Raw genomic sequence first — 24,576 nt, forward strand, 5'->3', positions numbered from 1 at the left:
ACGGGAGGCGCATCATATCCTGTAGTTATGCAACATCTCGGACCGCTTCCTGCACCAAGAAGCGGGAAAGGAAGAAAATGGGAGAGAGAAAGGGAGGTTGAAATCGTTTACCTGCATCTTAGAGGGGGCGCAACGTTACTCCAACGGCGCCTTGTATTTATACAAACGGGTACATGCTTCAAGTTTCACCTCCCCGGCCAATAAAACCTGGCTGCATTTGAATCCGATTGTAAAAACGAACACCGGAAAGGTAGACGAAGGGGGAAAAAGGCGCCCTTGCAGCGCAGGCAAGACGCAGGAAGCAATCAATTTGAATCGGTGTGCATGGATGGGCGCGAACCGTTACTAATTCACGGCTCTGCTTCTGCTGCCTTCCCGTTGCTTCGGTGGATTTGTCCCGGGTCTCGTCCTTCGTCTGACCTTTTAGATAGAGTTAGCATGATTGTTTAAAAAAAAAAAATAATATATAATATATAATATATAAACAACATCCCCTTCTCCTCTGGGGGGGGAGCTTGGGTTCTTGCCATTAATACTCCAGGTTTCCCTAGCCGCAGCCTCTCAAACCGAAGTCTGCCTGTTTCTGTCTTGTGCTCCCACCCTTCTTTTTCATCACAGCCAGCCAACAGCACCTCAGATACCTCGTTTTTTCACTATCAATCACGTCAAGAGTCGATAGAAGCCAGGTCGAGTTCTCGGCTTGTTGGCGGGTTAGTCGAGAGAGAGAGAGAGAAAGAAGAAGAGCCGCCTGCGTCATTGCTTGGAAGCCTTGACGTTTTCCCTCTTGCTACGCTTCGTCCACCACCAAAGACAAGAAGAGAAGACCTTCCACCAAAGAACGAGATACAAAGCTCTCAGAACTTCCCGCACAGCTTATTACATACAGCACATATATCTCGAGTTATTCTTCTACTGAGAGCTGCAAGATGTATGTCACTCCTACCTTGCAGGGTTTCCCCATACTAACAGAGACAAGGCGCATCACAGTGTCTGTCGTCGCGTCCAATGTCGCCGTCAGCTCAGATATCGTCACCCTCGATGTCGGTGAAGACATGACGCTGGCAGACCTCAAGGCTGTCATACAAAGCGATATCCAGATTCCCCCGCAGTCACAGTACCTCTCCCACAATAACCAGCCCTTGACAGACGACTCCAAGCCGCTAGGACAGATAGGCATAAGTGAAGGCGATATGCTGGGTATGCGTATACAAGTGCCAACACCAGGCTCTGGTCCAGGCCAGGTTAATTCTTCACATTCTGCGGCGGCAGGGGGAGGTGCTGGAGGTGCGCCACAACACGGTGAGTCCTCACGCGGGTCACAGGCGATACCAGACCCAGAGACTATACGACTGCATATGTTGGGTGATCCACGGGCTCTGGCGGCAGTTAGACAGCAGAACCCACACCTTGCTTCGGCAATAAATGATCCGCAGCGGTTTAGGCAGATAATGCTCTCCCATCGTCGTGCTGAGGCACAGGCTGAAGCTGCAAAGGAAGCCAGAATAGCTATGTTGAATGCAGATCCATTCAATCTCGATGCACAGCGAGAGATCGAAGAGATCATTCGTCAGAATGCTGTTACGGAGAACCTACACACTGCCATGGAACACACTCCAGAAGGTATGTCGTTGAATGCACATCCCCACAACTTCAAATCTACTTCTAACAAGGCCAACTCCTATCAATTTAGCATTTGGTCGAGTATCTATGCTGTATATCCCTGTAGAGGTGAATGGGCACAAAGTGAAGGCATTCGTTGACTCTGGTGCACAAGTCACCATAATGTCACCCGAATGTGCTTCGGCCTGCAATATCATGCGATTAATTGATCGACGATATGGGGGTATTGCAAAGGGTGTAGGCACAGCCAGTATCCTAGGGCGTGTCCACTGCGCCGAAATCAAAATCGGCGACATGTTTCTCCCTTGTTCTTTCACGGTGATGGACGGAAAGCACATCGACCTCTTACTAGGCTTAGACATGCTTAAGCGTCACCAAGCATGCATTGACCTGAAGGAAGGCGTACTGAAAATCCGTGATGAGACAGTCCCTTTCCTACACGAAGCTGATATACCCAAGCATCAAGATGAATTTGAAAACGAGCCAATGGTCATGGGACGAGATGGAGCTGTTGTCGGAGGGAGGACTGGTGCCGTGCAGCAGGCGGCTGGGGGGTTGACCATGCCGAGACACCTACCAAGACCAGTACCGAGACCTGCACCGTCCGCTCCGCCACGTCCATCTGTTGCCGCCACTGTCCCGCCGCCGACGTCTAATACCCCTCCGCAGCGACCTTCCCGTTGGCCAGCTGACGCTATTGCAAAGATAACAGATCTAGGATTCACTCGAGATGAAGCTATACAGGCCCTTGATGCGGCCGACGGCAACCTTGACGGTGCAATTGGGTATCTGATCTAGGAGACCCAGACCAATCGATGGAGAGTGTAGCTGGTATTCCTCGACGCAGTTACGACCAATGGAATGAGGTATATGTCCATTAATTATTCTTTAAAAAGGTCTCTGAAGCATTATGATACTCTTACTACCGAATGTATGAAAGGAATAAACAGGATTAAAGAATCATGCTATAACCAAGGAAATGAGAAATAAATATTCAAGGCTTCAAAAAACATTAGGGTTACAATAGTACATCACACCTGGAAAGAAAATAACTCCGTATCCCGTGTACATGAAACAAAAAAAAAAAAAAAAAAAAAAAAAGATCCATCATAAATAATCATCATGTCGTTATCGTGATTAACTAGTGAGAGGGGAGGTAAAGAAAGGGACTAAAGTAGCATGTTTATGCAGAGGAACCGGAATGAGCAGGAGGACTATCCTCAGATGCAGAATAATCGCCGTCAATCGACAACAGCCCCATCGCCCAAGAGATCGAGCTCCCGCGATGCACGGCGATCCAGCGTCTATCATCGCCATGGTCTGGAACAGTTCCCTCATGGCTATAGCAAATGTTTGGATCAAAGTCGAAAACAAGTCGTTGGTGAGGCGGGCCTCGACCAGCCTCAAACGCCTTGATCCAGGACGTCTCACAGCCACGAGCGATAGCGATAGGAGACTTGCCGCCAGTTATATTCGATATGTCACGTAACATCGCCACGGTCCAGGCCCTCTGCGCAGGGTCGACGTACTGCACGGCCGCGAAGAAGAGGCAGACGGTAAGTTCGTTCAGGACCCCAGCGATGGTAACGTTTAGGTTGGAGCTGGCACCAGCACCAGCAAAGGAGGAGGAAGAGGTGAAGCGCTGTTGGTCGTACGGGATCCCGGCAGCTATTCGACCGATGTTTTGCGCGTACGCGGCAGTTCTAGGGGCGGCCACGACGGCGGCCATGGTGGCTGCTGGAGGCATGGATGGGTGAAATCGATGGAGGATGATGCGGCCTGTATAATAGAGGCCCCAGATGCAGCCAATGATGTGTGTCCGGTATTGTAATGCAGGGCCAAACGGACTCGTGATCAAAGGTGCTCCGTCCGAGGGCAATGGGGCAAAAGACGGACCCATGGCCTGTTCAAAGCACTCGCATGCAGCTAGAATATCTTGCCACTCTGCTTCTGCCTCTGCAGTGCGGGCGTCTAGATCACTCTCGTCGGTGCTACTAGGTGATGGCGCAGCCTGATAGTTTGACGGGTCTGCGAAGCCAGACAGTAGCTTGACTGGTCCAGCCGGCAGCATGCCATACATGGGCGGGCTCTTATCCCGATTTGTCTGTTGGGCGTGTTTGGGCGGGCCGCCAGGGGCACCCCGGGGCGGTCCACCAGTAGTCGCAGCACCAGCAGCACCAGGTGGAGGATGCCTTCCTCCGCCGCCCTTGCCAGGAGGGAACATGTTCGGGGGCGGTCGCCATTCTCCCCCGTTTACTTCCATAACCTTGAGTTTTCGCTTCCTGTCCTTTACGCCAAAGGCGGAGATGCGAGCAAGTAGGAGGAGAAGATGATCCATCGTGCCATAGGCTGTCTGTATCCTTCCAACAGCTGAACGCGGTGGAGTTTGGGCCCATTTATCGTACGGTAACCTAGATAACGGCAGCAGTTAGCAAGTTTGTTGCTAGTGACAAAAAAGAAGGTGGTGCAGAACGTACAGCAAAGGATTTCCACTGATAATGCTCTGGAACAGATCCTGCTTGCAGTAATGCCAGTAGAGGTCCGTCCGTATCCTATGGTCCTCTATATCCTTTGCAGTAAGACCCTGTTCTGGTCCGTAAGGTGTATCGTTGCTGTTGACATGGCCGTCGTAATTTGCCTTTCTCCCGATAATCATGCTTATCAGGTCAACATCAATCTCCCTCTCTATTGGCGCGTAGATATCATTCTCGAAGAAGGTATCAAGACGAAAGTCGCCTGCGCGAGTCCACGATTTCTCACCAGCAACCAACTTCTGCTTCCTCGCCGTCGCTCTCATCGCGCGGATGCGCCTCGTCATACTTGTAAAATCAATCTCCTGTATCAATTGCGATGCTCCAGCAACATGACTACACCACTTCGAGTGCTCTGCGGCCATGACTTCGAAGAACCCAAGCAGCAAAGTGGCGGCGAGAGTAGGAATCTGCTTCCTCCTATGCGGGAGGCCGACCGCCTTGCTTACTCGCCGTAGAGCAAAATGGTAGTGTCTAAAGGCGGCAGAAGACGACTGGCCTGTAGTATTCGCGAGATGGGCACTGCTCAGTGCGAGCAGCGAGTGTAGGAGGCCGTGATTCTCCAAGGCCATGGTAGGCAAGGTATAAGTAAACAGGCTCTGCTGCTCCGTCGGGATAAGGGAGAAATTGAGCTGGGGAGCCATGTTATTCTTGCGCTCGAAAATTGAGATAATGGTGCCAATTGAGCCTATGAAATGGGAGAATAGTTTGGCGACCTCTGGGTCGATAAGAGGGCTTGTTAATGGAGACGGACGGTAAGTGGCCAATAAATTATCATAATTCATATAAGTCGCGAATGGGGGATTAGATACTGCAAGTGCAGAATGGTAGTAGGCGGAAGAACCGCAACCGCCTTCTACCGCATAATAACCTGAAGAAGGCGGAGCAACAGAATACTGATCTTCTAGCTCTCCGTCTGTCTCGACATCATAATAGTCATCACTCTCCTCTCCAACATCGTGCATCATCACGTTATGTTGGTTATTCAGGGCATGGGCATCATCAGTATGGGGGAAAATCAGCGCCTCCTTTGACTCCAATTTGGGCACCAGTGTAGTAGTAGTAGTAGTAGTAGTAGAAACATGATCCCGTCGAACATCTGGACGTAAAACCTTTTTTTAGTCAGTGCTACATTACTATGAATCGGTATGTGCCCATACATTCGGGTGTTGGCGTGACTATCGACGAGGGAGGATGAAATCCCTATCCTGTCAGCTAGATTGTTCAACCACTTTTTTTCGTCCTTTTTTCTGTCTCTTCTGATGTTTGGAAGCACAGAAAAAAGCAGATAGAAAAGGGGAATCTTACTTGGAGTGAAAGCTGGGCCTGATATACTGCGGCCGCTTCATATGCTTGGAGCTGTCCCGCATCTTCCCAGGCGGCTGTGGTGTCCTCGTATCCGTACTCCTGGTGGGGATAGGGGGCCTCTGAAGTCGCATAACCGGCAGAAGAGGCGGAAGTGGTGTAGTGCTGGGATGCGGAAGAAGAAGTTGGAATATAGGCGCCGTCACTGTACGAGATGGAATCCCAAGTGTACGGCGGCTGATCCGGGCTGATGGCGGAGTGATGTGATGAGGCGTACGGATCCGAGCTAGATGAGTAGCTGTGATGTCGTGAAGCATCTTCTGGGTGAGTGTGATAGGATGTTGGACGGGGTGCGATAGGTAGAAGGGCCGGTCGAGTCGAGGAGGCTTCGATATGCTGCATGGAATGAGCAAACGAGCTGGCCATCATGGGCATGGCGGCCATCCCGCCCATACCCTGAAGCTGGCGGATAGGTCCGAGATGAGGAATTGGGCCGACAGGATGTCTGAAGACGACCCGCTGCCCGTACCCTTCGCACTCTCTCTTGGACTTGATGCAATTGTTGCACCTCGGCTTCTCTTCACCGCACTTGATGCGTCTCTTACGGCAGGCTATACCAACTTGTCAGTCATGGAACAAGCAAGGAGTAAGGAGGGAGAGACGATGATCCAACTCACTCAGACAACCAGTCTTTGTCCGTTTCCGAGGGCCTTTGGCCTTCTGAGCAGCATCTTTGGTGGGCTTCTCCTCTGCCGACTGAGGAGGGCTGTCCATGCCCTTTAAGCAGGCCTGGTCCATATCCATGGTCTGTGACGTAGAGTAGTATGTTATGAAGGAGGGAGAGAGGGAGAAAGGAAGAAGACACCGGTCAACTGCTGTATGTATGAAGCAAGGTAGAAAGAGGAGAGTAAACAGGACCAAGCTTATAGCTAAGAAGAAGTGTTCATAACGATGCTGATGTGATGGTAGAAGGTATCAGAAAAGGTCGACGGGGAGTATATAATGGTTGCCAGCCAGCGGGGAATGGCAAGGGAGATATATAAATATATATAACAACAAGCTTGACAATAATAATAATAACCAGCAGACAGGTCGAAGCCTATCTTGGCAAGCTAGCTAATGAAGAATCGCATGAAACGCCCAGACAGGGAAGAGAAGAAGTAAAAAAGAAAAGATAGAGCCAAAGGAAGAGCGAGAGAGGCAAGGCTAGCTGTCAAGCGGTCGAGATGAGATGAAATTTAACGTGCTGGAAGATCCCGACCGTCCTGTCGGCCCCGGTAAGCATTGGAAATTTCTTCTGCCAACTCTAAGATGGTTAATCTCTTTTTTATCTTTTTTTTTTTTTTTTTTTTTTTTTTTTTTTTTGGCTTTTATATAGTTAGTTGGTAGGACTCGAGGCAGTCGGGCTTGTACCGAGGAGTCACGAATTGTCCGGTCAGCGGCAAAAGCAAGCAACTCCGCAAAAACAAGTCAATAGGGCGGGACTTCCTCTCTCTTTCTCAGTAATCACCATGAAGAGATACACAGAGAGAAGAGAGAGAGAAAAAAGCAAGGGGGAGAGAAGAGAGAATAGCACCCTTGTTTGGAGACGCAAGCTATATCAAAAGGCAAAAAAAGGTATGAATAAAAAATAAGAAGAAGAAGAAAAGAAGAAGATGGGTATGACAGAGCACGCGAGAAGGCAAACCTGAAGAAGCTAAGGGACTTGCATAGAGGACAAGAACAAGGCTTCATCGGTATCAGCCAGGGGGGGTTCAGGGAGCAAGAGACAGCAGAGAGACAAGACAGCAACATCATCTACTTCCTGCTCCCAGCAGAGACGAAAGTTGGGGAAAAAAACCGAAAAAAGCGCCCTCGAACTTTTTTTTCTCCCTCTTCTTCTTTCTTTTTTCTTCTTTATTTTGTCTTTTTTATTTTTTAAATTCTTCCGTGGAGATTGAGTTCTTGCGGGTTCGACTAGCTGGGCGTGAAGATATCAAACTCGACCGCCCTGGTGGTTGGCCCTGGTCGTCATCTCGCTATATCAGCGTCCTACTAAGACTTCTGTCAGGATGTGGTCTGTTATTTACCAGGCTGTTAGTCAAGGAAGGGGTGATATACATATCTCTCTAGACACAGATACATACTTACATCATACAGACGGCTCTCCCTCCTGGAAAATTATCATGAGACAACGCACCCTGGCTCTCGACCGGACCACAACCAACTAGAACACCCCGTCTTTTTTCATCTTCCCCTTCTTTGCTTTTTTCATCTTTTCTCTCCTTCGACCGGAAAAAGGGTATTTGACTAGGTTTCCGACCTTGGCCTTGTGGACGACGAAGACGACTGGACGGCCTTTTTTTAGTACCAACGTGGCCGAAACGGTTCTTACCAGCCAAAAGGGCAAAAGAAAAGAAAAGTAGAATAACAAAAAAGAATACGAGGGCGAGTTAGAAGAGCCATCAGAGCATCTCCCGGGGGGCTCCACGTCGCTGGTCGAATCGTCTGTTCACCGTTGTATATGCTCTCCCTTTTCTTTTTCATATCTCTGCTCCTCTACAGCTTAAGGGGGGAACTGGCTCAGACACAGAGATAGAGAGAAAGAGAAAAAAGAGAGGCAAAAGGGGGGGGCTGGCCTACGCACGTATCGAGCTTTCAGTGGCTCTGTCAAAGCCCCAAGTGGCCAGTCAACATCGGCCAGTGATATGGACATCTTTGAAAAAAAAAAAACATATACCAAGGGGAGACAACAAGGACATCCCTCCATGTCCATCACCCGGAGACGTGCGCACCTTCAAGCTTTCCCACGCCAGCACCCAACTCGTCGGGTCCAGATCAGCAGCCTTTTTCAACCTTCCTGAGCCGACAAGAAGATGAAGAAGAAAAGAAAAGAAGAGGATGTAAACGGCGTCTACACCAGATAGAAATCCTCCTCCCCCAGATGTTCCAGACCGGCCATTTCAGAGGTCTTCATCCAGGTGTGCTCTCAGGTCTGATCTCTGCCTTTGCCTCTCTTGCTTTTTCTCCCTAATGATGCATCTCTCACTTATCCCCCCCTTTTCATACGTGTTTTTTTCTTCTTTTTCACTCCTTGCTTTTAACTGATCTAGCCAGGCTGAAGAAAAAAAAAAAAAAAGTCCGGCGTGAAGAAGAGATGAAGCCCGGCGTCTAGAACTAAGGCATCGAGAAATATCTTTTTTTGTCCCCGCCCCGTCTTTCCCACCTGGTGGCGAAACTCCAGCATGTACTCTTCTCTTCTTTTCCCACTTTGGGACTATCTCCCTCTCCGCTGCGTCTCTCTGTGACTCTCTCTCTCTCTCTATCCTCTCTCCGCCCTTATCTTTACACCTGCTTTCCCCGTGGGCAGGGTATAAATGGCATCATCACACTTCATCAGCTGATGACTTGCATACAATTCATTCCAACCAGCTTGTCCAGAAATAGGCATGGGGCGCCGGCCAAGGGTAAGACAGACTAACTTTTTACTTCTTAGGCTGTTATTATGTTTTCTTTTCCTCTTACCAACCTTACGCCATCCAGATAATATATACTTACTTAATATGTCTACGGAGAGGGGACGAAGAGGGCTTTGACTGGCCTTTATTGGCCCAGGCCTATCGTCCTTGTCTTCATCCCTCACCCCTGGCTTAAGTTATCTAGACTCGGAGTCGGAGCAAAAAGCCTTTACTGGGAGCTTGCCAGGAAGGGAACTCCATGGGGACGTTATTTTTTTTCTCTTCCTCACCTCAATAGTCTCAAAGTCTGATAGGAAATTGCTCATGTCGTTTTTTTAATTATTATCATTATATTACTTGGGATAACTAACTACTCTGTATAATATGTTATATAGCATCTCTTTTAACACTCCCGGTGTTTCGGGATTTGCTAGGATTGCATTTAACTATAACTTCCAGCCTCAGACCTTCGAACGAATCACCCCAAGTCAATGGGCGGTTTTAAGATGTATCCCTTACTTTAATTCTTACGTATATCTCCCTAAAGAAGGGTTGCTCCTTTTGCGTGATTTCCCGTTCCCTCGGGTAAAGGATGAAAGCATCTGAGGATATATGTTAGTTAGCTCTCCTAGAGCCGCATCAATCGCCCAACTTCTTGCTCGTCCCGTCCCTACGGAGCCAGCTAGACCTCTTTTTAATACATACTACATATAGTAGTATGTAGTAATAGCATTTTACGCCTTTTTCTTTTTTAACCTTCTCTACGGTCGCGCGGGGGCTGAGAACACTTCACTGAGTTTTTGTCAAGCTGGCCTTGACCCCAAAAGGGGCAAAGCTAGCAACCTCGAAGACCTCGATATGCGATACATCATCGACCACTGCTATTTCACATATCAGCCTGTCTCTATCTCTTCTCTTCGTCACAGGGAGGACAAATGTGACCGTAAGAAACCAACTTATCACCCTTGACATCTTATTCGCCCCTTGCCTCCTACCCCTAGTCAACCCCAGCTTCTTCTTTCTTTTTTTTCCCTTTCATTCTCCCCCCCGTCCCTTTTTTTCTTCTTTAATGCCTCGCCCTGATACATTAATACATCCCGTACTATGTATACTTTGTATATAGATGCGATGATGCTTTTCCCACATGTCATGTCCACGCTGCGCAAGGGCATGCGGATGCAGGGGACTTGCCTTCGTCCACATGGGCAAATCCCCCATTCCTTGCGTAACTAACTGTGAGAAATACGAAAAAGTTATTCACTGAATGGATATAACTTGCTCTGGCCTACCCGATAGGCCCATCTGTAATCTGGCCATGCTTGCCTGAACTCCCCCCTCCTCCCCTCCCCAAATCTGCATTATCCCTACTGTGATCGATGCAGGCTGACTACAGTCACAGGCATAAAAAAGCAAAGAAAAAACATCAGACAGATAGATAGTTAGTTAGTACGGGGTTATCAATTCTATCTATCCCTATGCAGGAAGATAGGTACGCCTGAGGAAAGAAGAAAAAAAAAGCACTCAGATGGTTAATGGCTGGCTATCCCAACAAAGCCAAACCATTCATTATAATTTTTTTTATTCTTTTTTCTTTTACCGCCACACCGATGATACACCGGAAGTTTGTCTTCGTCTTCCGATCAAGGTTATACATACATATAGTTATGATAGTGGCAGTAGAAGAAGAGGGAAAAAGGGGGGGGGTGAAGGGGGCACTGCATATCTATCACATCGACCATTTTACATTTCGTGCTGCGGTGAAACATCTCCCTTCCCCCGTTCTAATTATTACACTTGCTTCTATGAACGATAATCATCGGTATTGACCTCCGTTTCGGAAAATTTTGACCTCCAACAGGTACGAGAGCAGCACGAGAAACGAGAAAAGGGAAAAAGAAAAAGAACATCCCCTAGTTCGTGCTCAGATCAAGTCCAACTCGATATATAGAGCATATCATTACTCAATTAAAAATAGAAACCTCGGAAAAATACTTGCAGGGGGGGTATCATAGCCTTTCTTTTTTGGTTCCTTTTCACCCTGGTTCCCATTCTTGTAAGCCTTGGTTATATATCTATACATCGTTCATGCGCCGATGTAGAGGGAGAAAGATGCATATTCAAAGTAAAAGACATCCGGACCGTCGTGGAAGCCACGGTCTTGTCCGATCAACAGCCATGGTCCTGACTGCGTATGTACTATGTATACATCCATATCCCTTTCAAGGGTACCACATCGTATAAGCGAGGAAACGAGGCAAACCTTTGCACGATGCGCGATTGCATTAAACATTTTCACCAGATGCATGATACTGCGGCGCGGACCCCCTTCATCCGCATCAGCTGGGAAGCTGGGAATAGCCGCATGGAGTTTGCTTGCTTGGTTGTTTTGCCCTCAACTCTCAATGAGGGTTCCAGTCGGTGTATCTGCCTATTGGATGGGCTGTAGGGCGATGGCGATGCCCTTCTTCTTCCTTTTTCTCTTCCTCCTTGCTTTTTCGCCCATCTCAACTAACGGTGAGCTATTGGGCGGAGCAAGACATCCAACTGGTCACTGGCCGATACTCAACGCTATGTATCGATAGTCTTATGAATTAAAGCTACATACACACTCATACATGCATATATCTAACGAAGCAGCTCTGAAAGGTCGAATCTCGGTCCTTTTTTTAGAAAAGCCAGCGAGCAAGGCTGAACCCTATTCCTCGTTCCGTAACCTTTACTTTCGATGACATGCACATGGAGAGTGAAGTCTGCTAGTTGATCGATCATTCGCGTATATATTGCACTGAAAGAGAACTTGGTGGGATAGAGCGAAGTCGACGTCACGGGATCCGGATGCTTGCCAGGTGAAGTCACTCAGCTTTGCCCTGGTTCATCTCGCCGCAAGGCCAGACAGATACCAGACAGGCCAGTGAGAGATGGAGGACCGGAGACCAAAAGCAGCCGCAGCTCAGGGTCTTTTCCCATTCCTTGTAGGGCTGGTTCTCGCTTCGATCCCTTCGAGGAAAAAAAAAAGAATCCAAGCCCGGGGGGAACAGGGCAAAAGTCTTGCCACATTACTATCACCTCCGTCCTTCATATGCTCCGTATACTATGTATATATGCCTGCGTGGGAACCATCCAAAAGGGTGTCTCCGATCAAGACAGAGGAAGAATAGTTATAGAACTTCATGCTAGTGCACCTACCCTACCCTTGATTCTTTGCAGGTCGTCGAATCAAACTACTCTCTGCATATTCCCTAAACGGATCGAGCAGGGGTAGAGAAGCATTAAACAGCACGTTATACCAGGATCCAGATGCGTGTAGCTGACAAGGCCCTTTTTGACGGGGATCCTACCGAACTCTCTTTCACCTTGTACTCCGTAAACTGGTTGATAAGAGGATTACGGTGGTGATAATGTAGGTGCCTGCAAGATCTATTTGCAGTAATACTTTGTGTACGGGGAAAGAAAGAAGAATATATACTCTTAGATCGATGTACGGGTGTAAGTAGATATATATATATGCGTATAAGTTCGCTTAATATGACGGATGTCCAGGGGTCCATGGTTGCTTGTTTTCCGGCATTGACCAGTAGTTAAAACTGACAACTCCAGGCATCTATATAATCCATGGTAATTGACTTTCGAATCGTTACAATGTAGTAACGGTCGCTTAATCTTGTCCTACCCTCCGTGTTCGACCTGCAGTACTGGCTTTGCTCCTATTAATAGGGAGAGGAAGGGGCGGAGCAGGAAGAAGGGTTGCGCGGAAGTGATAATTTTCATGACAGCTGGCATGAACCATCAGCTCATGGTTAATGCAACCCTATGTCACCGCTGGACGAGGTAATGCAGCATATCCGGGCGGCTAGGCCCTCCCCACTGCGTCACTGCATAACAGTGTCATAGATGCACTTTTGTAGGGTTTCATGCAGCCATACACATGATTTACTGCATGGATAGAAGCTGATGTTATCGGTCTGGGGTACCTCGGGCTGTCCATCTATCAGGGACTGTTCAGTAATCTCTTTTCAAACGAATATGATTTGACCAGCCTTGGTTGTATTTCTCGTAGGTAATTCTGGATGCATGGCCGGTTGCCAAAAATTTTGTTACGTGACAATTAGATATCAGCCCATGTTCCTGGTTGATTCAGCTAGGCGTATTCAATGACACGAGTGTACTTGGCGAATATCTTGCATCAATAGGTATAAGCTACGATATCCGAGTTAACCCTTGGCTATATCTCGCCCTTCTATAGTGTCTTATAGGCCCATCAGGTATAGATCATATTGCAACTTTGATGGACAGGCGCATGACCTAGACAGAGACACCTGGAGACAAAGTCCGTAGAGGGTATCGATTCATGTTATGCTCAATAGTTGGGTATTGCGAATTCGTATAGCTCTGTGAATTCATCTGAAGCGGCCACGGTACGAAGAAAGTGCTAGCCTCGCTGGGCCAACTATCGACCATTAGAATCCTGTTATCCACGAGGTTGGCATAAACAGATTATCACAATAAAATACCATCATAGATGTCAGCTCTCAAGTAATTTCATCGTGAAAACAGATCTCTTGTGTATATTCTCGGACTTCAATATGCTAGGGCAAGAAAAAAGACTATGACGTATGCTTGGTCGGTGGGGTGTTTTCATCTTCCGGGCAGAAAAAAAAAAACCAACGGTAAAGCAACAAGCAACTCTTCCACCAAGCAGCATCCACAAGGGCCCCTAAGATAGAAAATACAGAAAAAGATGGTCAATTCGGTTTTAGACGACATTTCGCACCGGAGATATAATCCGCTTACCGGCTCACACGTTCTGGTTTCACCTCATCGGACGAAAAGGCCATGGCAGTAAGTCTTGATATATGGCGCCTCGGATACATAAAGGAGCATGTCCTAACCATCTTGCGCAATAGAGGACAAGAAGAAGCACCTACCAAGTCTTCACTTCCAGCGTATGATGAAAACTGTTACCTGTGTCCCGGAAACAAACGAGCACAAGGAGACCAAAATCCACAGTATGATAAGGTCTTTGTTTTTGTCAACGACTATAGTGCTGTGAAGGAAAGCCAAGCGGACTATGAGACAGATGATAAATGTTGGTTTGAAAGCTGGACCCATGATTGCCATTGACGGTTGTATAGGAGATGTGTAGGCTAATTGAATTGAAAGCATCCCTATCTGCGCGGTTCCTTCAGGCCCAGCCAGTCAAGGGTAGGTGCTATGTCTTGACGTTTTCAGCCAAGCACAACCTTACACTTGCGGACCTCTCACCGCAAGAGATTGTTCCTATAATAAATGTCTGGACCGACATATATGCGCTGCATCTCTCGCCAGGGTCAACTTTATACAAAGCAGATGCAGTAACGAGCATTTCACCAGACTCTCCGGCGCGGCAAATATCAGGCCCAAGAGAACAGTACCGATATATGCAGATATTTGAGAATAAGGGGGCAACAATGGGATGTTCCAATCCCCATCCACATGGCCAAATATGGACGACGAGTTCTTTGCCTGAAGAACCGTCAAAAGAACTCTCACAGATGCTGAAGTATTGTAAAGACCATGATGGTAGCCACATGCTCGAAGACTATGCCGCCCTCGAAATGGAAAAGAAAGAGAGGGTAGTATTTGAAAATACCAATTTTCTAGTCCTCTGCCCCTGGTGGGCAATATGGCCGTTCGAGACGATCATAATAAGCAAGCGGCATAAGAGGGCGCTGGTAGATTTGAACCAAAAAGGGAAAGAAGACTTGGCTGAGGCAATAGCCGAGTTAACTCGTCGATATGATAACCTCTTCCAAACCAACTTTCCGTACAGCATGGGTATACATCAGGCCCCTCTGGACGGATCAGTAGAGGAGACCGATTGCTCATACCTTCACTTCCATTTTTACCCACCGCTGCTGAGGAGTGCCACAGTGAAGAAGTTCTTAGTAGGGTACGTATGCCAACGTCTGCGCTTTGGTCTCAGCTGGGTGATATCAGAGCTAACTTCCGTTCTTTTGTTAGATATGAGTTGCTCGCAGAACCTCAGCGTGACATAACGCCGGAGCAGGCTGCAGCAAGACTAAGGGGCTGTGCGGGAGAGCTGTATAGGAAACATCTATAACCTCTAGATCCAAATTCCTCAGGATCGCAATGGGCCATCCTTTGGGCCTTAGTATGGACCCATCCAATGGGCTTGTATGTAGATAGATCATAATCTCTGGAAGAAATTCGTTATTTTTTCTTAGATCCAACTATCTGGCTCCCAAGCCAAAGTTAGATACAGTCAACATTGGCCAATATAAGCCACAACCATACCATTACAGGACCTCGTTATATCTTTCTTTTTAACAGCCAAACATCACAGGCTCAGATACCAGCTTCTTTGAGTGAGCATCCACGTCAAACTGCAACTTGCTACGATAAGGGGGCTGATAAACCTCCCCTGTGCCTTTGCAGTGCCGAAAACCAACCACTCACTCGCAAAATGCGCCAGTGCAATCCCATAAGTCCACATAGCAAGGTCGTATACTTGAGGGTTGGACACATAGTAGGCGGCGTACATGCGAATGATAGAGGATAGAAAGGTCCAGGTCCCGAATTTGCGTGAGGAGAGAGGCGTCACTGGAGTCGCAGAGTAAAGTTGACCGGTATAAGCAGGGCTGGCAAATGCCTGAAAGGTGTTTAGAGATGATACGACTGAGACCTGTAAACATAGTAGGGATCGTGTTAGCTTGTGTTGTCTTTCTTAACGCTGGAGGTAGACTTACGAAGAGTAGCCACTTGGGCAGGAATCCCGCATGCTGAGGTAGATAAGAGGTAATTGCATCCATATTGCCTGTAGTTGAACCTAGCAAACACCGTTGATATTATCCAGCTCTTCGTTCAATTGCTTATTCTTCGAAGATGAATTGAAGAAGGTCGAAAAAAGGGGTTGAAGTCTTCATAGGTCTTGGCATGTGAAGGTTGAATATTTTTTTGTTTAGTTGGAACCTTCTAAGTCAACACTTCTTGACAGTCTCGAAAGCAAACAAATATCCTTCAGAGTGGCGGCACAGAGCAGGGCGACTTACGAAGATGTCTTCATTCTGTGAGGCCATCCATAATTTCCGTGTCGAACCACCGGCCGGATGGGCGTCAATTGCGTCAACCTTTGTTGCTGCGGTTGGAGGTCTCTTCCTTGCCACGAAATTGTTCAACGTCATTCGAGCTCTCTTGAGCATCTTCATTCTTCCAGGAAAGTCGGTATGAGGCACTCTTTGCTATATCTTACTTATATTTGCACAGCTTGGTGGAAGTTTTGTACTCTAATATGCTAACAATACTGTCTACCAATAGCTGCGCTCGTTCGGCCCCAAAGGTAGCTGGGCTCTGGTCACTGGCGCATCTGATGGAATTGGAAAAGAATACGCCCACCAACTTGCGCGCGCCGGCTTCAACATTTTGCTTGTCTCACGATCCGCCGACAAGCTGGCTGCCGTAGCAGGAGAGATCTGCGAAAAGAATGCCACTGTTCAAACCAAAACTTTCGCCATGGACTTTTCCCACAACGATGACGATGATTATGAGAAATTGAAGAAAATAATCAAGGGTCTAGACATTTCCATTCTCATCAACAATGTGGGGCTCAGTCACTCCATTCCAGTCCCGTTCGTTCTCACCGATGCGGAAGAAATGGAAGACATCATCACCATAAATTGCCTTGGTACCCTTCGCGTCAGCCAGCTCGTGGCACCTGGCATGATGGAGCGGAAGCGTGGGTTGATTCTTACGATGGGGTCGTTTGCCGGCCTTTTCCCAACCCCTCTTCTCGCAACATATTCTGGAAGTAAGGCATTCCTTCAACAATGGTCAAGTTCGTTGGCGTCCGAATTAGAACCTTATGGGATCACTGTTCAACTCACGCAAAGCTATCTCGTCACCTCCGCCATGTCTAAAATCAGGAAATCCAGCATTACTATCCCAAACCCAAAAGACTTTGTCCGTGCTACCCTCAGCCATATTGGGCGGAGTGGAGGATTGTTCTCCTATGCTTATACTTCCGTCCCATACTGGAGTCACGGATTAATGGCATGGAGTATCGCCACCTTCCTTGGTCCTTTAAGTAAGACAGTGATAGGATTCAATAAATCGATGCACGAGTCTATACGTAAGCGGGCCCTTCGAAAGAGGGAAAGAGAGTCCGGAAAGAAAGGGTTGTGATTTCGATGCCTCCAGTCTCACCTTGGAAAACCATGCGTGTCGACTACTACTCTTTCCTACCACACCTATGACCCTAACACTGCTGCTTTCAACCTGTGCTGCCTTCATTCTCAGCTGGTATGCCACAAAGGCGGGCCCTGAGTTTGGGGTATGAATTAATGTTCTGATGACAACTGGCTTTAACTAATATTATTACTTTAGTGGGAGAGACAGGTGTTAAAGGAAAGCAAGCCAAAGAATATATCCTAATAATTAAATAAACTTGACTCTTGGAGGATAGAGGTCTATACAGGTCCACTTGCCGTAGTACGAAAATTGTTCCAGGACAGAAAGCATTGGAATCATAACTGGCGTTGATGGGCCGTGACAATTAACGCCTACCAAGGACAGGGCGGCAATCTACCATTGATCCATGTCTCTGGTGTCAGCATGCAACGCAATGTCTATGCAGCCTGAAGTGCGAGCTCCATGGTAATATCAAGAGAGATTTATTATTTACCAAGTGAGGATAGAATTCCGGTTCGGGAGAATCTCAATTCGGGATGCTTGCTCATTCCCGTCTCACTTGCCAGTATTGCACCCTACATATGCATGAAATATCCCTGTTTTATGGTATGTATAAGGGTATTGATTTTCCCGTAATCTGGGATGCCCGCTTCCCCCCAGCAGTACGTATTCAATACCGGGGTGCACATATACCATAGTATATGCAGATATGGGTAGGGAACCCCTCAAGGGAAATAAATCACCAATTCTTACGCATCGCTTGCCAACAGGTGTAACAAGGCATAGAAGTTGGATGGCGAGGGCCATAAAGCACGGTATTTTACCAGACCTTTAACTCTGCTATCACCTTCAATTTGTGCTTTGATGCGAATAGGAGATCGTGTGCTCCGAGCTCCGTTTACCTGAAGACGTGCATCATGTCCCAAGGAGGTTATTACGCCTCAGCAAAGTAGAATCAGAGTTTGTGGAGTGATATAGGGCGTGTGAAGAACAGATGTTCAGGTAATGTAGGTCCTCCGTGGATATACGCGGTATTGATAGCTTTGAACGGCTTCATGTTGCTGGAGACAAGATATCCAACAAGATATAAAATTCAAATGTTGCTGCCAACATCAAGAAACTCGCTCCATTGGCCGATGCCCCATAATATCGATTCTTTGCATATTATATGTAACTGTCGCGGATAATCCTACTATTTTGGGGAGTGTTTGTTACACTATGCAAGCTCCACCTGCACCTACAACCGATGTCGTAACATGAGACGAACTTAGGACTTGAAATTTATGGCTGACGGACCGAAGAACTTCAGCAAGATAGCTAGCAGCGGCTCTCTATCTAACGGTGGGTTTTGGTGCGTGTAAACCGCCAGCCATTATTCAAATTGGGTGAATCCGGATAGACGGATGGAATTAGGAATTGGTTATTCGAACTCACGATTCTTCGAATATAATATACTCAGGCTTCGTTAGTTATGAGTTTGAATGCGCTGGATATTGCCGAACCCTGCGCATATGGATGTATTATAAAACACATGGTATGCATCAATATATACATAGTACGGCTGTGGAGAGGAGATCCGCTCCGTCGATATCATGCTCTGCATCAACTCCTGCGTTAGCCTGCTTCGAATATAGTTTGCCATGCAGAGCTCGATGCTGGGGTCGGATATGGAAGTACTGCCTCATTTCCTTCGTTATAGCAGACGAAACATGCAACTATTTCCTAGTTGAGATGATGTTGACGGCTCCAGGAGAATATACTGAGTTAAGTAACTAAGATTTACCGTAGATGCCTGACACATGTATATCAGTAGTTTAGCAGGCGTAAAATGCACCCTCCCTTGGTCCAGACTAACGGAGAAAAGGGAATTCAGCTGAGTAACCCAAGTCCATGTCACTGGGAGATTCGAAAGATAAAGATGGACGGCAAGATTTTGATTGAGTTTGGATCGTAGAGATGCTGGGTATTCGATATCCAAGGTGCCCTTTCTTGAAATACGTGGAACACTATAATGGGTTCCTTCTGGTTCCACTTCGTCATCAATTCTTTACCTTTTGCTAGGATATTTCAGCCATCGTCAATTTAACACGGCCCAACCAGGCAGTTCAGCCTGAGGCGTATTTTGGACATTCGCACTTATATCCAAGGCAACCTTGTCATGCCAACAAGAGCGAAATGGTTGCAGAACCGAATATAGTACGTGAAGAATGGAATGTGGTCTGCCCCCTCCAGAAGCAAACCCTTTATATATTGACCCCATAAGCAGATGGCTTGAAGTTTCACCGCCTTAGTTACGTATCATATTCTGAGGTTTCCACAAGTGGGAAATAAGATTTGTTTATGTGGGTAGATATTCACGTTCATACAGGCATCAAGGGCATCGGCCCTGAGTCCCGTCAGCAGTCAGACGGCTTTAGCTAAAGTCAGCACCCAGTCAATGGGGTGCTATTTTGTGCAGAAAATTCGAGGGATTCATGGTCCCAACATTGTTTTGCGAAGCATAAGCTGTGCACGGGCATCTAGGGCCGGTCATAGGATACATGATTAGTGACCGGATCTGCCTGGGTATCGGGTATCCCGCAACTTAGGCTGAGCAAGGATTTGATATTGTGGGCGCCAGTCAGCAGGACAGTGATTGAATGTCCTAACATTTGACCGCACCTCTCGTGACGGGTTGGAAAGGTAAGAGTGCCATTGACCGGCTGAACTTTCTCCTATGATTTGATTTTTTGTTTCTTGCTTCGACAGTAAATGATCACTTTAGCCTCTCATGAACAAGCTATCGATCATCTTGAACTTTCGGGGATAGGTATTCAAAGGAATTTTCGAAAGAATCCACTAAGACGGTCTTTTCATCCTCTGAGTAAACTTTTAAGAGTTCATGTTGTCAGAATGAAGTACCGCTGCCTTCCACTTCTCTTATTATAGCCTGGTGTTAGTGACTGACGGTATTTCCTCACAGTGATCCTCATTTCGGTACCACAGCCCTGGACAGCGCACATTTGGAAATTGTAACCTTTCAAGGGCGGGATTATCAGAAATACGCACTCGATAACCAGATATATTTCGCTCCTATCGACGATGTGCGTAGTTTATTTTCACTCATCCCATAGCAAGTAACGCCTTGCTCATCCATAAACAGGAAGAGATCGAAAGGCTAGAGTTGGAGCAACAGGTTTTCAGCAGGGTGTTCGATGATAGGATTATATTTCCACCAATTCAACAGCTGGCAAAAGTCCTCGATTGTGGTTATGGATCAGGAGCGTGGGCAGTTGAGGTTGCTGAACAATATCCAAACTGTGAAGTATGTCACTAATCGGCTCTCTGGAGAAGGATTACCTCTAATCCGCCGAACCAAATCAAGGTCATAGGAATCGACGTGTCTCCCCATATGAAACCAGATGATATGCCAGATAACCTTTGGTTGCAGGTAATAGCTCATTGTCTCTTTAGGTGTACTTGTCTATTAACATCTTATGTTAATTGAAGAGTGGCTAGGTTGACGACCTAAACCGCACTTTTACTTTCCGGTCGAATCAATTTGACCTCATTCACTCGCGGCTGGTTTCTTCCGGCCTTGACAAGGAAAGATGGCCACGGTATCTTCGTGACATTGCTAGGTAAGTTGACGGATTGCCTTGGGTGGCCGGATGGTATCACCGGTAGCTGCTCGTACACATTATATCTGAATAGTACTGAATAGTGTGTGGGACACGTTTAGGTGCTTGAAACGAGGTGGCTGGGTACAAATGGTAGAAATATATTTCAATGTCCAGTCAGATAGCGGGACATTGACTGAAAGTCATTGCTTGAGAAGATGGAGCAGGGACTATATCGCGGCTTTGGAAGGTGTGAAAGACCTTCGAAGTGGAATGAAGCTAGCCAACCTTATGGCTTCAGCTGGCTTGGTTGATATTGAATCGAAGATGATACCCCTGCCATTATCTGGATGGTCAACAGGTGAGACCCACAACATGCGGCAGCCCCAACTAGCTAGTTAACTACATCCTACTAATTAGAAGCTAGATCCGAGGATGAGAGCTATTGGAGAGGCAAATAGGGAAAATACTCACTTATTCCTTGAATCTCTCGGGCTATATCCGTTAATGCACCGGCTTGATATGCCTGAAGTTCAATTCCAGGAGCTGTTAGCGGGTGCTAGGCAAGAAGCGAGTGATCCATCATTGAAAGCATATATTCCTCTGTAAGTTATCTCCTTTAGCTTATGACGCAGCCGAACCTGACTTGACAGATATATTTGCATTGGGCGAAAGCCTTGAATTATCCAGTTACCACATGGATAGACCTCCCGCGCTGACTTTTTTCTCTGATAACCCTGTAAATATGTCATGTCAAAATTGAAATCTCTTTTCAAAAAGGAGAGAGGAACTATTAAAAAAAATGACTCCTTACATATTCTCTCCAGCCGTTAAAGTTATATTTCGCAGTTCCTTGGTTCGGATATAATACCGTATCAGCTTGCCAACCCGCAATAGAGGTTGGCATAAGCTGATATTAATATCAGCAAGCCAAGAAGAGTTGATGCCCCTTTATTACATTCATTAAGTACCAGTGGCCTTATCACCAGAGCAGAGCCGTTGTCTTGTGTACCAAACCGAGCAATATGGCCACTCAAGGTAGTAAGGGACGTTGTGTACTCGGGGAGACGCGGGGATCTGTTGACAACTTTGCACAGTTGGATGGTGATTCCATCTTTCGGAGGTAGAAATCGATGGAACGAATATCACCTGAGGCTACACTGCCTCTGGTTGAGGTAGAGCATCAACAGAAGGATTGAAAGGAACTCTAAGGTAGGCGGTTTGGGAGGATCGAGCTGGTCCATCTCATGGCGTTATCAGTTCGGAGACGAGACGAAATAAAGGAGGCAAGCTATCGAGTTGAAGAGTTACGCACTCCTTTCACCAAATCAGATCTCGTATCAACAGTACAATTCTATGAGACTTGGGGCGTTCGTGGTGGTGGTTTCGGATGGTCTTCGAGATGGAGAGACGAAGAGAAACAGGCACGAAAACAGTGTTTCAACAGAGAAATATCGGCTGGGAGTACAGAAACAATATATATTTCGAGTCGAGCCACAATAGATAAACCATGGAGCTGCAGGTGTTGAAGAAGATAAACTGAGGGTCATCGAGAGATTGATGTGGAGTGTTAATACCTGAAGCAACTTCCTAGGATTGTGGCAGATATTATACTTTGTACGGTTCACCTAGCCGACGCTACTGGGCACAAGATATCGTACTCTGGCTATTGGACACTTCTTTTTACAGAATGTTTAATATTGCTCATATAGAGCAAATAGGAGAACATGGCCTCTAAGGTCCTTTTACTGCGTATCTCAGCTATGGGAAGGTAAACCACAGGTATTTGTCACAACATCCGTTGAAATGTACAGGAAGATATCTGCTTCGTATCCTGGCAAATGTCATCCATGTTAACTTGAAGATAGATATCAGGCTAACTGCTTCGTGCGCATTCTAGCCAGCGAACCTTGAGCCTGAATCAAATCTAGGGGTCTGCCGAGAGCCCACAGCCAACCTAATCAATGAACAATATTCTGTACATCCCTTCCAAAGATGCTTTGGGAAGAATCCGGTTCAGGAGGCGTTGAAACCATCGTTTTATGACCCGGCTGGAACCCTGAACTCTTGTATATATAGCAACCATCACAAGTATATACACTCCATGTCTCCCCATAAATTAATGTAGAATGGTGGGCCAGCAAACGCTATGGTCAAGATGTGGATCGCTGCCAACAACCTCACCCGCTTTAAAGAAGTATAAATGTCCTTCTTTCGGACTATTACATCTATAATATTAAGTAATTTTGTACATTCAGCTGCGAGGAGGGAAGACCTTCTTCGGTCGTGTATTTTCACCAAAGAACCAAGTCCTAATATATATATTGTATGCATAGCCAACGTCAAGCGAACTCCTGCAAAGCGCTTGACCCAACCGCCGCTTAAAAATAACTGGGCCACGCTAGTTTCAGTTTACGATTAGCGCGTAAACTCACAGTTTCTTGGCTCTTTTAGGCTTCATGTGCACGTGATGAGGATAAAACTGGACTGGTATCACATAATCCTTCGGTAGACCTTCCCTCTATTGTATGTCATTGCCAAGCTATCGGCCCACCTGCCCGAAGTGGCCCCTACTTGGATTTTTCTAGCTATTTTTTTTTCTTGATATCAAAAGAGCTCAAGCAAAATACGCGGAAGAGACTAAGAGGAATCCCGCGATCTGTGTTGTGATAAAAACAAAGATGCCTTCAACATATAAAAGGGATAAGCCCTGGGATACAGATGACATTGACAAGTGGAAGGTTTGTTGTGCTCGCCCATTTCTACATGCGACTTGAAGCTAATATTCTTTTTCCCGATAGATTGAAGAATTCAAGCCTTCTGATAACGTAGGCGGCACATTCACGGAGGAATCCTCTTTCGTTAGCTTGTTTCCCAAGTACAGAGAGATCTATCTAAGGGAGGTATGGCCGCTGATAACCAAAGCGCTGGAGAAGAACGGTATAGCATGCACGCTGGATTTGGTGGAGGGTAGCATGACCGTCAAGACCACCCGAAAGACATTCGACCCTGCCGCTATCCTGAAAGCAAGAGATCTGATCAAGCTGCTGGCAAGAAGTGTTCCAGCCCCACAAGTAAGAATAGCTGAATTCCGCTCAATGCTGTTGAATATATACTAAATTATGTTGTATACAGGCATTGAAAATCCTCGAGGATGACGTCGCATGCGATATCATCAAGATCCGTAACCTGGTCCGGAATAAGGAGAGATTCGTAAAGAGACGACAGCGCATTCTGGGGCCCTCTGGATCCACACTAAAAGCCCTCGAACTGCTTACAAACACATATCTACTCGTTCAGGGAAACACCGTTGCCGCTATGGGCCCCTTCAAGGGCCTAAAAGAAGTCCGTCGAGTTGTAGAAGACTGCATGAACAACATTCACCCAATATACCATATTAAAGAACTAATGATCAAACGAGAACTTGCCAAGGATCCTCAATTGGCAGAGGAATCCTGGGACAGGTTCCTTCCGCAACTGAAGAAACGGACCCTTAGCAAAAGACGGAAACCATTCAAGGTCACCGATAAATCAAAGAAGGTTTACACACCATTCCCACCTGCTCAGGAGAAGAGTAAGGTTGATCTACAGATCGAGAGTGGTGAATATTTCCTTAGCAAACAGGCCAAAGAAAGAGCTCGAAAAGAGGAAATCATGGAGAAGCAGCGGGAAAAAAGGGCGGAGAAGATGAAGGAGCAGGAAAAAGATTATATTCCGCCGAAGGAAGATACTGGTGAGAAGAAGAAAAAGAAACGAAAGCGACATGAGGACTATGATGAGGATGCCAGGAATGGAGACGATGTTGAGAAGAAAGTCAAACATAAAAAGAGCTCCAAGAAGGAGAAAGCATGATTTGAAATGATATCGAAGGTTTCTTCTTTGTATTGTTTCCCATTGGGG

The 24,576-nt window shown here is 46.8% G+C and overlaps 9 protein-coding genes across 9 annotated transcripts; 7 read left to right on the plus strand and 2 right to left on the minus strand.

Annotated features, from left to right (window-relative positions):
- Nucleotides 1-324: 324 nt before the first annotated feature.
- MCYG_02229 (DNA damage-inducible protein 1) lies at nt 325-2,418 on the plus strand (the record flags this gene model as incomplete). Its single annotated transcript, XM_002849249.1, has 5 exons — nt 325-432; nt 680-710; nt 887-928; nt 988-1,620; nt 1,691-2,418. The coding sequence occupies 5 exons, from the start codon at nt 325-327 to the stop codon at nt 2,416-2,418; spliced, it is 1,542 nt and encodes a 513-aa protein (XP_002849295.1).
- Nucleotides 2,419-2,803: 385 nt separating this feature from the next.
- On the minus strand, nt 2,804-6,260 carry MCYG_02230 (conserved hypothetical protein; the record flags this gene model as incomplete). Its single annotated transcript, XM_002849250.1, has 4 exons — nt 2,804-4,031; nt 4,098-5,263; nt 5,460-6,067; nt 6,134-6,260. 4 exons carry the CDS (start codon nt 6,258-6,260, stop codon nt 2,804-2,806), a joined length of 3,129 nt encoding a protein of 1,042 aa, XP_002849296.1.
- A 3,017-nt stretch (nt 6,261-9,277) lies between these two features.
- On the plus strand, nt 9,278-10,126 carry MCYG_02231 (uncharacterized protein; the record flags this gene model as incomplete). Its single annotated transcript, XM_002849251.1, has 3 exons — nt 9,278-9,491; nt 9,618-9,836; nt 10,017-10,126. The coding sequence occupies 3 exons, from the start codon at nt 9,278-9,280 to the stop codon at nt 10,124-10,126; spliced, it is 543 nt and encodes a 180-aa protein (XP_002849297.1).
- Nucleotides 10,127-13,631: 3,505 nt separating this feature from the next.
- On the plus strand, nt 13,632-14,993 carry MCYG_02232 (galactose-1-phosphate uridylyltransferase; the record flags this gene model as incomplete). The annotated part of the gene is made up of 4 exons (XM_002849252.1): nt 13,632-13,732; nt 13,798-13,979; nt 14,054-14,822; nt 14,894-14,993. The coding sequence occupies 4 exons, from the start codon at nt 13,632-13,634 to the stop codon at nt 14,991-14,993; spliced, it is 1,152 nt and encodes a 383-aa protein (XP_002849298.1).
- Nucleotides 14,994-15,227: 234 nt separating this feature from the next.
- MCYG_02233 (ergosterol biosynthesis protein) lies at nt 15,228-15,752 on the minus strand (the record flags this gene model as incomplete). The annotated part of the gene is made up of 2 exons (XM_002849253.1): nt 15,228-15,575; nt 15,640-15,752. The coding sequence occupies 2 exons, from the start codon at nt 15,700-15,702 to the stop codon at nt 15,231-15,233; spliced, it is 408 nt and encodes a 135-aa protein (XP_002849299.1).
- A 194-nt stretch (nt 15,753-15,946) lies between these two features.
- MCYG_02234 (estradiol 17-beta-dehydrogenase 12) lies at nt 15,947-17,071 on the plus strand (the record flags this gene model as incomplete). Its single annotated transcript, XM_002849254.1, has 2 exons — nt 15,947-16,114; nt 16,208-17,071. 2 exons carry the CDS (start codon nt 15,947-15,949, stop codon nt 17,069-17,071), a joined length of 1,032 nt encoding a protein of 343 aa, XP_002849300.1.
- A 2,757-nt stretch (nt 17,072-19,828) lies between these two features.
- Nucleotides 19,829-21,357, plus strand: MCYG_02235 (conserved hypothetical protein; the record flags this gene model as incomplete). The annotated part of the gene is made up of 8 exons (XM_002849255.1): nt 19,829-19,974; nt 20,040-20,164; nt 20,191-20,381; nt 20,442-20,507; nt 20,576-20,697; nt 20,781-21,037; nt 21,104-21,281; nt 21,330-21,357. The coding sequence occupies 8 exons, from the start codon at nt 19,829-19,831 to the stop codon at nt 21,355-21,357; spliced, it is 1,113 nt and encodes a 370-aa protein (XP_002849301.1).
- Nucleotides 21,358-21,923: 566 nt separating this feature from the next.
- On the plus strand, nt 21,924-22,607 carry MCYG_02236 (uncharacterized protein; the record flags this gene model as incomplete). Its single annotated transcript, XM_002849256.1, has 4 exons — nt 21,924-22,140; nt 22,271-22,293; nt 22,398-22,447; nt 22,577-22,607. 4 exons carry the CDS (start codon nt 21,924-21,926, stop codon nt 22,605-22,607), a joined length of 321 nt encoding a protein of 106 aa, XP_002849302.1.
- A 750-nt stretch (nt 22,608-23,357) lies between these two features.
- Nucleotides 23,358-24,528, plus strand: MCYG_02237 (90S preribosome/SSU processome component KRR1; the record flags this gene model as incomplete). Its single annotated transcript, XM_002849257.1, has 3 exons — nt 23,358-23,417; nt 23,478-23,750; nt 23,812-24,528. 3 exons carry the CDS (start codon nt 23,358-23,360, stop codon nt 24,526-24,528), a joined length of 1,050 nt encoding a protein of 349 aa, XP_002849303.1.
- Nucleotides 24,529-24,576: the final 48 nt, after the last annotated feature.

The sequence above is a fragment of the Microsporum canis genome, genomic scaffold, assembly GCF_000151145.1.
Source record: "Microsporum canis CBS 113480 supercont1.2 genomic scaffold, whole genome shotgun sequence".
NCBI classification, from domain to species: Eukaryota; Fungi; Ascomycota; class Eurotiomycetes; order Onygenales; family Arthrodermataceae; genus Microsporum; species Microsporum canis.